This window comes from Manis javanica, chromosome 2 (assembly GCF_040802235.1).
Source record: "Manis javanica isolate MJ-LG chromosome 2, MJ_LKY, whole genome shotgun sequence".
In the NCBI taxonomy this organism is placed as follows: Eukaryota; Metazoa; Chordata; class Mammalia; order Pholidota; family Manidae; genus Manis; species Manis javanica.
The window spans coordinates 104,840,535-104,853,535 of record NC_133157.1 but is presented as its reverse complement, the minus strand read 5'-3'; the positions used below and the strand labels follow the sequence as shown (position 1 = coordinate 104,853,535).

The window sequence follows — 13,001 nt, the reverse complement described above, 5'->3', positions numbered from 1 at the left end:
TGATTGGGCTCTTTGTATGTTGTTGGAAGATATTTGTGCCATAATAGTTACCCCGAAAAACATGAATTTGACCAGAAAAGAATATACTATGACATTTTTCCTTGAATTTCAGAGGCAAGTGCAAAAACCTGTGATGGTGTACAGTGTGCCTTTGAGGAACTTGTTGAGAAGATCATTCAGACACCTGGACTGTGGGAAAGTGAAAACCAAAATAAAGGGGTCAAACTGTCACACAGGGAAGAAGGCCATGGGGGTGGAGCCTGTAGTGGTTACTGTTCTGTGTTCTAAACTCTGGGAAACTCTATCTCTTGCATATTTGATTAGATAGTGACATCTTTCTGTATATAAACTCTTTAACTGCTATTTTAGGGAGCTTGCAGTTTGCACATATTTGTTTTCTATCATGGCAGTAAATATTTGCAAGAAACCCCACTCATCGGCTTTCCCAGGTGAAATGTTAATGATAAGCATGCACAGTTTGCAGTCTGCAGTTTTTTATGTAACATAAAAGAGGTGTACCTTTGTAAGTACATTTGGTTTTATGATTTATGTTTATCATGTGACTTAAAAACCCCACCCATCTAGTATATGTTGATATAAGGTCTACTTTTGGTCTCCATTTGGCTTAAATACTCCTATTGATTACTGAATTAACTGGTATGTAGAACCCCTAGATCTGCTAGGAGATATACACAGGTATCCTCCAACCTGGCAAATGTCCTTTGAGAAATAAACAAGAGCATGATTCCACAGCTTTTCCAGGATATTTGCTGATAGATGTTCTTTTAGTACTAAGCAAAATTCTTTTTACAGGATGTAGTCCAGGCCAATTTATAAGTGAATGTGTTTATTCTGATGATGCTTCTAAAATAGCATTAACATGTTAAAGAAGTTTGGTCTTACTTTCTAATTTACTTCAATGAGTAGCTCAGTTGCTTAACTAGAGTTTTAATTCTGTGACATGTACATTGGAGTCATGATCCTTTGTTTAGTGTTTTTAGTTATGTAGTGTTTGGCAGAATGGCGATAAGGTTTTCCCCCATTTTGGTTTCTGAAGGACATGAAAGTGTTTATATAACTCATGTAGTACTTACCACTTTTAAAACCAACACCTTTTTCCATAAATGTTGGTGGTGTTTGTCCAGGTCCTTAATTGTAGCTTGTGTAATGTTTATGAATATCTGTATCTTACACTTCCATAAATGGCTAGTTGATATTCAAAAACTTATTTCTGTGTTTTGAGTGTTGGGTTAAAAAGAACACTAAGTAAACACTAAATGACAGTTTGAGAAAGGTATATTGCTTCCAGATTTTAATGTGTGTGGGAAAAGATGTTGCAATGAAAATCTTGGTAATTTACTGTAACAAGTAGGCAATAATTATCACAACCAACTTGTACAGACTAATGAATCTTTTCCACAGTAGTCAGTTTTCTAACCTCTTGCTATTGTACATTATATGTCTTTTTTCACTCATGTTATTTAATTTACCTTGATCACTGCTAATTTAAAACACCAAATAAGTAATTTGTCCTTTTAGACAAGCCACTATAATACCTCTTAGTAAGATTCTGAAACTGATTTATGAGCAATTTGTTCTCTGTATACAGTTGCAAATGATAAACATCTTTGTCTGTCACCTTTACAGTATGTGTGATAATCAATTTATTTCAAGTTGGGGTCTCTGTGAAATGTACCTCTTCCCATAAGAAAACTTTACATTCTTACTTGGTTCACACTTGTTAGAATACATTACATGTAGTTAAAGGTTTTATACATTATATATGTTTTAACTAAATATAAAACACTTAAACTACTTTAATGTTGGAGAAAGGTAGCTAACACATGTATTTACGAAATCATGTTTGTGTTACATTCAAACGTAGGTTTGTATTACTTAGTGTCTGTTGACAAGATATTTCTGTTTATTGCTCTTTGCTCCTTGGTTTACATAATAATCTTTCTGTGCATTGGATTGTTGTCTTGATTTGGTCAGAATTTGCATACATATGAGTCACCTAACTTTTAAAACTTAATTTTGTTTGGTACATATATATTGTAACCTTTTATAGTTTTTTAATAAACATAGCCTGCTTTCCCTAAATGCATTTGTACAGGAAGTATTATACATTTCTCTATTCCTTTAATCAGCTGAGGAGCAGCTGAAGGTAGTGTTTTTCAAATCTGATTATATTACATGGCTTTCACTTAGTATTTTGTTGCAAGCTTATTGTTTCATAGTGGAGGTTTTCTAAGTGAAGTAGCTGTAATTTCTAAAATTAGTGAGTTCAGTAACTGAGGGTTTTGATAATTCTTCATTTCCAAATAATTTGAAGTAGTTTTTGTTTTGTTTTTTTGGTTTCACTTTAGTCTGGTTGGTTTTTTTTTTTTTTTTTTTTTTTTTTTGGTATCATTAATCTACAATTACATGAGCGACATTATGGTTACTAGACTCCCCCATCATCAAATCCCCACCACATACCCCATTACAGTCACTGTCCATCAGCATAGTAAGATGCTGTAGAATCACTACTTGTCTTCTCTCTGTTGTACAGCCCTTCCCATGCCCCCCACCCCCTACATTATGTCTGCTAATCGTATTGCCCTTTTTCCCCCTTGTCCCTCCCTTCCTAACCATCCTCCCCCATCCCTTTCCTTTCGCCAACTGTTAGTCCATTCTTGGGTTCTGTGAGTCTGCTGCTGTTCTGTTCCTTCAGTTTTTGCTTTGTTCTTATACTCCACAGATGAGTGAAATCATTTGGTACTTGTCTTTCTCTGCCTGGCTTATTTCACTGAGCATAATATCCTCTAGCTCCATCCATGTTGTTGCAAATGGTAGGATTTGTTTTCTTTTTATGGCTGAATAATATTCCATTGTGTATATGTACCACATCTTCTTTATCCATTCATCTACTGATGGACACTTAGGTTGCTTCCATTTCTTGGCTATTGTAAATAGTGCTGCGATAAACATATGGGTGCATATGTCTTTTTCAAACTGGGCTACTGCATTCTTAGGGTAAATTCCTAGAAGTGGAATTCCTGGGTCAAATGGTATTTCAATTTTGAGCTTTTTGAGGAACCTCCATACTGCTTTCCCACAATGGTTGAACTAATTTACATTCCCACCAGCAGTGTAGGAGGGTTCCCCTTTCTCCACATCCTCATCAACATTTGTTGTTGTCTGTCTTTTGGATGTTGGCCATCCTAACTGGTGTGAGCTGATATCCCATTGTGGTTTTAATTGGCATTTCTCTGATGATTAGCAATGTGGAGCATCTTTTCATGTGCCTGTTGGCCATCTGAATTTCTTCTTTGGAGAACTGTCTGTTCAGCTCCTCTGCCCATTTTTTTATTGGCTTATTTGCTTTTTGTTTGTTGAGGTGCGTGAGCTCTTTATATATTTTGGATGTCAATCTTTTATCGGATATGTCATTTATGAATGTATTCTCCCATACTGTAGGATGTCTTTTTGTTCTATTGATGATGTCCTTTGCTGTACAGAAGCTTTTCAGCTTGGTATAGTCCCACTTGTTTATCTTTGCTTTTGTTTCCCTTGCCTGGGGAGATATGTTCATGAAGAAGTTGCTCATGTTTATGTCCAAGAGATTTTTGCATATGTTTTTTTCTAAGAGTTTTATGGTTTCATGACATACATTCAGGTCTTTGATCCATTTTGAATTTACTTTTGTGTATGAGGTTAGACAATAATCCAGTTTCATTCTCTTGCATGTAGCTGTCCAGTTTTGTCAACACCAGCTGTTGAAGAGGCTGTCATTTCCCCATTGTATATCCATGGCTCCTTTATCGTATATTAATTGACTGTATCTGTTTGGGTTAAAATCTGGACTCTCTCTTCTATTCCACTGGTCTATGTGTCTGTTCTTGTGCCAGTACCAAATTGTCTTGATTACTGTGGCTTTGTAGTAGAGCTTGAAGTTGGGAAGCGAGATCCCCCTGCTTTATTCTGCCTTGTCAGGATTGCTTTGGCTATTCGGGGTCTTTTATGGTTCCATATGAATTTTAGAATTATTTGTTCCAGTTCATTGAAGAATGCTGTCAGTATTTTGATAGGGATTGCATTGAATCTGTAGATTGCTTTAGGCAGGATGGCTATTTTGACAATAGTAATTCTTGCTAGCCAAGAGCATGGGATGAATTTCCATTTGTTAGTGTCCTCTTTAATTTCTCTTAGGAGTGTCTTATAGTTTTCAGGGTATAGGTCTTTCACTTCCTTGGTTAGGTTTATTCCTAGGTATTTTATTTTTTTTTGATGCAATTGTGACTGGAGTTGTTTTCCTAATTTCTCTTTCTGCTAGCTTATCAGTGCAGCAGATTTCTGTGTATTAATTTTTTATCCTGCAACTTTGCTGAATTCACATATTAGATCTAGTAGTTTTGGAGTGGAGTCTTTAGGGCTTTTTATGTACAATGTCATGTCATCTGCCAATAGTGACAGTTTGGCTTCTTCTTTACCAATATGGATGCATTTTATTTGTTTGTTTTGTCTAATTGCCATGGCTAGGACCTCCAGTACTATGTTGAATAACAGTGGGGAGTGTGGGCATCCCTGTCTTGTTTCCAATCTTAGGTGAAAAGCTTTCAATTTATAGTAGTTTTAAAGTGCCAGATGGTACAAATAAGAACAATTAGAACATAGTATTTTGACTTCTAGGAGTACTGATATAGACCTAAACAGACAGATAAATAACTTCTGTTTATATTAATAGTAATAGTAACATTTATTGAAAGCTTCCTTGGTGCCACATGCTCTTCTAAGTGCTGGAATATCTCAGTAAACCTCACAGCAGCCTTAAGAGGTTGTAATGAAACCTAAATCAGTTAGGTCACATCCCAGATGATTGCATAGCTAAGTTAGCTAAGGGGCTGGATTCTAGTCTCGGCATTCTCATAAGTCCATGCTCTTAACCACTGCTCCTTTGGGTATGGCTAGGTTTTAGCTTTTTGTTTTAAGACAGTAGGGATAAGGCAGTTGTTCCCCTGTCTCTGTATTGTTCTTTTGTTATGTGTAATAGAAGTATTTCAGAGTTTTTGGTTATAGAGTAAGCCCTGTTGCTGGAAATGAATTGTGTAAGTCATTTGACCTAAAAGTTCAGGTGGTGGAATAGGTGGTCTCAGGGTTGCATGAAAATCCCTGACTTAGAAAAGGTACAAAGTCAGGGGTGGTATGGCACCTCAACTTCCTAGTTGTAATTGGACATAAGAAAAGAAGTTAAATCTAGGAATGTTATTTGCTCAAAATTGAAATCTGGGGGATGTTTTAAGTACTTAATTTAATCACCATCTACAATTTCACATGCGGTGTTGACTTTCTAATTGAATGCAGTGGAATTCAACTTGATTTTGATTCACTGTAGTTTGCATACTTGAGAAATACACGATTTTGTTCTGTTTATGGGACTGGCTCCGTAGCTCATAAGAGAATCCTTCTTCTACCACTACTTGCTCTACCTGCAGGATGGCACAGACCTACCTTATACCCATTAGAGTTTAGTATGTAATTTCTCACTGACTTTCCAGTGAGCTGGGATACTCCCCTTGGGACTCTAATTGTAGGTCTTCTCAGTGTTCATGCATTATGCTTCTGTATCCTGGGGTTCTTTTCAGCTGTCATACTCAGGAAGTTTTTTGTCCTTCATGGATTTTCCCTTCATGGATTTCCTTAGTTAGATATAGGGGTAAAGTGTTTCATCAGTTTTGAGAAGACATTATACTAGTTCGAACTCCAGCTATACTGAGGGCAATCACCGATAGACTTCAGGTATTGTCTAGGACTGTTGAAAGAAGAGCATAGAAAGAAACAGGCTGAATCAAGTCAAGACTTGGAGCTGAGGAATATAGATGTACCCCAGATTTTCTGAATTTCTTTTCATGGGAACATGTATCAGGTTGGAGAGAAAACAAGATAGTCAGCTTCTGCTACATTATGGGGCTTTACATTTTAGTCTTTGTTGCTAGCTTTTGTTTTATATTTAAGAATCAGGACTGTGGTATATGATTTGCCCACATGCCTCCTAGTTAAAGCTATTGGTCACATACATATTTCTGATCATAGTGTGATCTCCTCTCCCAGCCCTGCCCCCTCACCATCTCTCACACACACAAACCAGAGTTCTTTTTCTTTTATTAACCTAATAAGTAGCAAATTATGTACTTTTATTTGTAGTCTTTAATTACTAGTAAGATTGAACAATTTTAATTTTTCATTTTTTAACTCTTTATTCATGTATGTTGTTATTGTCCATCCAGCATTCACTTCCTTCTTTCACGACACCATTCACTTTTTCTTTGGATATCTACCCCTCATCGTCATGAATATGGTATAGATGGGGTTGTCACACCCCCAGCTCTAGAGTTGGCTCAGTTATCTTTTACCTCTATCACCCCCGCCCCTCCACAGAATAAATGGTTCAGGGATAGGCATCTAAACCTAGGTCAGGCCAGTTCAATGTAAGATGTTTGCTGAGGCTTGCTTAGCATCTGCTGAAGAAGACACCTTGGAGATAGTGTGGTGTGAGGACTCACATTCTGAACTTGCTGCAAGCTAATTTTTCTAATATAGAGCTAGAGCCAGCCCAAAGGCTATACCAAGACAATGGGAGGGAGTCTTAAGTTGGAGCCCTGGTGCAGTCTGGAACCTCTGGATGAAATTGAAGCTGAAGTGAGCTCTACTTCTGCACTCTTCACTTGTGTGGGCCAATAAGTTCTTTTTTTGTTTAAGCCAGTTTGAATTGGATGTTCTTTTTTCTTCGAACCAAATGTATTGTGTGTGAATGTGTATTATTTATAAGTAGGGGCTCTTGGTACATCTAGTTCAATATACTAATGTTCATTTGCTTAAGGAAGAAAAGTAAAACTCAAAGCTATCACTCTTAAATAACAATATTTTGGTAAGTTTACTTTCATATATTTCTTTATGGATATATACATATAGGTGAATTAATTTCATTCATGTAATTTTAAGGACCTGTTTAGAGGGTCTCATATGTTTTTGGCTTAATTTTCTCTGTCACCTAAACACTTTTAGCCTTCTCCCTCAGATAATCGGGGTTACAGCCTGACATATGCACCCTTTCTGCATTTCTCCATACCTTTATAATCATATGCAAATATGTATATATACATGATTTTACAGAAATGGGCTCATCTGCATATGGCCTTAACAATAGATTGTGTAAAGTCCTCAAAAGTCACTTATATATATCTAATATCTATTTCATTGATTGTACAATATTAATATTCCATGGTGTAGATTACCACAGTTTATGTAACCATTTCTCTAGTAATGGGCATTTATATTGTTTCCACTTTTTGTGTTTGCAGATGGTGCTGAAATAACTTTGTACACATACCTTTTTGTTCCTATGTGGTAGACAACTAAGAATTAGGTCCACAGGCCTAACAAAATGTATTTTTTAGTTTTAATTTATTTTGTGGCTTGCTTTCCAAAAAACTGTAATAGTTTCTATTTGCACTAGCAATATGTGCATGTATCACTTTCTCCCTGCACTCTCTCTCAGCAGCAGGAGGTAGTCTGAAATTTTTATTTTTGCCATGTTGACATTTGTAAGGTGTAACTGAATTATTTTAGTTTGCATTTTCTGTGAAGCATTTTCTTAATGTTTGTAGGCCATTTAGAGTTGCTCTTTGAAATGATTACTCATGTTCTTTGCCAGTATTTCTGTTCAGTTTTTTGTGGTTTTATGTTTTATGAGGTCTTTGTATAGTATAGACCCTAACTCTATTTTTTTTTTGTTATCTTCCCCTCATCATCATGAATATGGTATAGATGGGGTTGTCACACCCCCAACTCTAGAGTTGACTCAGATATCTTTTACCTCTATCATCCCCACCCCTCCACAAAATAAATGGTTCAGGGATAGGCATCTGAACCTAGTTCAGGCCAGTTCTGTCTCAGCACAGCCGTTGGGCTGGCACTAGCTCTATATAGGTTTAAAGCATTTTTTTCCTAACCTGTGTTTGTTTTTTCACTTTGTTTATGCTATGCTTTTCCTTACAAGGTATGTTTTGTGTTTTATACCTTCTGGGTTCCCCAGTTCTTAGATGGCACTTAATGGTCTCCTTAACTTGTTCTGAAATTTTCTTTTTTCTTTTAAAATCTTTAATTTGGAATTATTTTTGCTTATGACACAAGAAAGAGAGCCTTTCCATATGGATAGCCAGTGTGCCTGTGCACACATTAAATGCATTTTCTTTTTCACACTGAACTGAAATACCACTTTTGTCCTAGATTAAATTCCCATAAGCACCAGAATCTACTTTGGCCTTCTATTTTAGGGTCTCTTAACCTTGGTAGGTAAAGTACTTTAGTGTGACTGGTTTTTTTTAATCCTGTATATTTTATTTTATGCCTTAAAAGCCATTCTTTTAATGCAACAGAAAGGAACTCTGCAGTTTTCATCAGACTGCACAGGAAATTGCAGGCGTCTGTTTTGTTTTGATATCATCTTGAATTTGTGCCCTGACAAAGTGTTTGAAGGAAACCTCCCATTTCACAGCTGTTCTTAAGGCCCACACACCAGCCTTTCCTTAGAGGCCACTCACTTGCAGCTCTTTGGCCAGCAGGGGTGCAGATCCTGCCAGCTCTCTCTAAGGCCAGGGCACTCCTTGGATTTCCATAGGCCATGCTCTCCCTAAAATCTACCAGTTTTGGTCTTTTTTTCTAATGTAGTCATAGTGAGACTAGGCTATGGTTCCCATTGTTGCTAACTTCATGTTCTGTTGCAAGTCATAAAGTTAGGAAGATGTTTTTTCTACACTCAGGAATAGTTAATATTAAAAAATAGGTATTGCCTGTTCATTGCAAGTTTTCTAGAAATGAGCATGGCATAATGGTTAAGAGCATGGTCCTTTGTAATTAGAGTAAGCTTACATACCTATTCAGGGATTTTACTACTGTTTGACCTTTGGCCAATTCCTTAACCTTTTTGGGTCTCAGTTTCTTCATATTGAAAATGGGATAATAACAGTTTCAACTTCATAGGGCTTTTGTGAAATTTAAATGAGTTACAGTAAAGCTTGACCCAGTGTGGTTCAATAAGTATTAGCTGATTTTAGCATATCCTGGTTATTGGCCTTCTGAGTTACTATATTGTTCCATAAGTCAGTTTTATAATGCACATGGAGAAAACAATGCATTTTTTTCTTTCTAGGCTTAAGATATTTCTAGAATAAAATGGGACATACTCATTTAAAAATGATTTTTCTAAGGTTACAGTGTCACAGTACATGTGTATATATGTGTGTGTTCCTTTTTTCTTTTGCAAGCTGTTTTCCTCTGTGGTCTTTTTGACAGGCAAAAAGGTAGTCCACAACAGTGAACTGGAAATAAACAGTATAGTAATTTCTAAGTAGAGTAGATAAATGCAGATGTGGAACCTACTGAGAAAACTGCTGGCTTCCTAAACTGCAAAGACCTGGGTATTGACAGCAGGCCTCACCTCAAACCACACAGTGTCCCATGTGTCTCAGCTTGTGGAATTCTGCACGGGCCACAGGAGCTCTAAGCCTTGAGCTTGCTGTGTCAGGAAATAATGTAGGGGCCTGGCCACAAGACATTTGTTCTTCTTAGATTTATGTTCCTTTGTCTAGGAATTTTAAGCCAGTTAAATATTCCCATGTGTTACACTCACACCACTGTTTCTAGGTTAAACACAAAACCAACATCTAAGTGTTCTTTAAAACAACACTAATAAATATAAAAGTACTAGATAGAGTAGCCGTGTGCATTTATAAACTCGTCTGTTTGTACTTACCTTTTGCACAGTTCACTTATCATTAATAGAAATACAGAAGTCACTCTTACAAAATGATTTCAGAGTTACAATACCAATAGACTTACCAACCATGAAACTACTAAAAAATGTAAAGCTCTGCTTGTACTCCTTTTGTCCTCAGAATGGGTGCACATTCACATGTTCAAATTACTCAAGTCAGTTCTTTTCCTCTATGTGGTTTTATTACCCATTTGATATAAGTTCCTTTGTTCCTGCTTGGATTTAATTTTGGGGTTTATTTGTTTCATCCCTTTTATTTAGTAAATTTAATATTTATATATTAACATATAAAGTACTGTTAAGCTAAATCAGAGAATGTTCCCATCCCTATTGATTCCATTCTGATATCATGCCCTCCCCATATGTAGTCATTATCACTAAGCTTGTGGTTTATTCCTCCTGCTTTTCTTTTTGTAAGAATTATGCAGTATTATTCTTTCCATTTCTTCACAAAAGGCAATACACTATATATACTCTTTTGAATCTTGCTTTCTTACTTAGCAGTATAACTTGAACACTGACACCATAAATTGATCGGTTCGTGGAGCTCTTACTCACTTTTTTTTTTAATGGTTGCAAGTCCTTCATTGTGGATTGCAGTTTATTCAACCAGCTGCCTGTGAATGGACAGTGAATAATGTTACCTGTTGTTTCATTTCTGTGCAGGGTAAGTTCCTAAGCCAATTAAAGAATTTGTTATTGCAGTATATTTTACATTAAACTAAAGCCCCCCATTTTAGGACCACATTTTGATGAGTTTTAATAAGTATCTGCTCTTATGTAATCACTATCACAGTAAAGATATGGAGCATTCCTGTTACCAAAAAGTTGCTGTGTATGTTTGGTCCCCTTCCTCCTCCCACCTCTACTATACCAGACAGACAGGCTCTGACCTCTACTGCAGTCTCCGCTTACATATTCTAGACTTCCCTTTTCTCCTCTTTTATCCATTGTTCCAAGGATGTTATATAAACAGAATCATACAGCTGTTGACCTTTTAAGATTAGCTTTTTTCCACTCTGCGTAATGCCCTTCATCCAACCACGTTGTGGCTATCGTTCCTTCGTTTTCATTGCTGAGTAGTAAAGGTGTGGATGTGTACACATACTCATCTGTTGTAGGGCCTTTCAATTATTTCCAGTTTTGGGCTATTCCAAATTGAAACTGCTGTAAACAATTTGTACAAACTTTGTGTGGGCAAAAGTGCTGAGGAGTATGGGTGCTGTGTTATTGTCTGCAACTCTTAATTCTCTGTGACTTTCTTTTATAATTTTTAAAAATATTCTTTAGTTGCATATTTTACTGTCTGTCCTTCCTTTTTAGTAATAGAAACAAACTTTTCTACTATATATAGTTAATTTTGATATCAAGTATTCTTTTTATTTGTAATAATGGTTGTAATTAAACCTTTGGGTAGGCTTTGTATTTTTTATTCCTTTTGTATGCTTGTGCTATATATAATTCCCTGGACATAGAAAACTGAGTTTAATTTTTTTTGAGTTAATTATTTTTTAAAGGACATTTATGTATCAAGAAGAATGGGCATTTTCTATAAGAAATGTTTATGGTTGTTATTTTTGGGAGGGTATAAATGTGTGATTGCAGAATAGTTATTTCAACATGAGATCTTTCAATTCTCCATAAGATGGCAGCAGCTCTGCAGTTACGGGGGAAATCCTGCAGTGAATCCCCAGGGTCAAAGCTTTAGACACTGTCCAACTGAGAATTTTTTCAGGCTGTGCTTTTTTTTTTTATTGGCCCGGTTTCTCTCCTCCTTCCCTCCTTTCTCCTCTCTTCTTCTCTCTCTCTCTCTCTCTCTCTCTTGCTCTCGCTCTCTCTCTCTCTCTCTCTCTCTCTCTCTCTCTTGCTCTCTCTCTCTCTCTCTCTCTCTCTCTCTCTCTCTCTCTCTCTCTCTCTCTCTCTCTTTCCTCCCTCCCTCCTTCCCTCCCTTTCCCTTTCTCTTTCCCTTACTTTCTGGCAAAGTTCATCCACAAATCACCTTTTTATTGGATTTGAGCTTTTCTGTTCTGAAATGGCCCACATATTCTGAAGTCAACTTTCAAGGCTTCACAGGAGTCTGAAGAGCCAAATGAAACTCAGCATCCACAGAGGCTGACTTGACCGGAGGTGGAGGAAATGGAAGCACACTGATCTTAGTTTGAGAGGAGAGGGTGGCTCCCTTCTATGGTGTCCCTGTATTTTTTTTAAAGAGAAGTTTCAGGTCATCAAATAGAGACACTGCAGATAAAATGAGTGAATTTAAAGCCTTAAGATTACTTATCTACTTGTATGTTTTTGCTTTAAAATCATTTTAGAGCTTAAAAATGAGATTATATTAAAACTTACTTTGATGAGAAGAGAGGACTGTTTTCTGGAAACACTCAGTTAAAATAAAGGATTTAAAATTGCATTTCATTTTTCACCAGACTTTCAAAACTAAATTATTCAATGATTTTTATTCATTGATTCTAATAGGCTTCCCTCTCCAAATGTTTCAGATGGTAAGACAATTCTATCATTGTGTTCTTCACCAGGATCTGGCACTATTGCTCTCTCTGATTATTTTGCTTGTACAACAGTATTTCTGGGCTGAGTAATGACAGACATGTTGGATATAAATACTTGTTTGTAATGTCAGAGTTATTTTTAGAGAATTCAGAAGTCCTTTGTCAGCTAATGTTCTTAGTCACACTTGCCACTCTAAAAATGTTAGTTTTATTGATAATGTCTCCATTTTTATTGGTAATGTTTCTTTTTCTTTAGTTTTTGCTTCTATACTAATGAAATTCTTCCCTTTACTTTTAAAAAATAGACTTTATTTTTTATTGCAGTTTCAGGTTCGCAGCAAAATTGAACAAAAGGAGCAGAAAGTTCTCATATACTCCCTGTCCACTGTCAAAATCCCACACAGCTATTTCCCCATTATTGATTTCTAGTTTAATTACAATTGTTATCTGAGAGCATGTATGATTTTTATTCTTCTAATTTGTTATGGTGTGTTTTACGGCTCAGAATGTGGTCTGTCTTGGCAAATGTTCCAGGTAAGTTCGAGGAGAATGTATATTCTGCTGTGGTTAGATGAAGCAATCTTTAGATGTCAGTTAGGTCTGATTAATGGTGCTATTGAATCTGCCTGCTGAATCTGTCCGTTTCTGATACAAGGATATTGAAATCTCCAGCTGTA

General features: G+C 36.4%; 1 protein-coding gene across 2 annotated transcripts in view; it reads left to right on the top strand.

Annotated features, from left to right (window-relative positions):
- The window catches only part of RAB18 (RAB18, member RAS oncogene family), a 50,878-nt gene extending 48,775 nt beyond the window's left edge, over positions 1-2,103 (top strand). The window contains exon 6 of one of the 2 annotated variants that reach the window (XM_017664362.3): positions 113-2,103. In XM_017664362.3, the coding sequence (XP_017519851.1) occupies positions 113-328 (216 nt within the window). In that variant the 3' untranslated portion in view covers positions 329-2,103. The remainder of the gene's footprint in view (positions 1-112) is intronic. The other variant, XM_017664361.3, reaches the window with a different exon arrangement.
- The last annotated feature ends 10,898 nt before the right edge of the window (positions 2,104-13,001 follow it).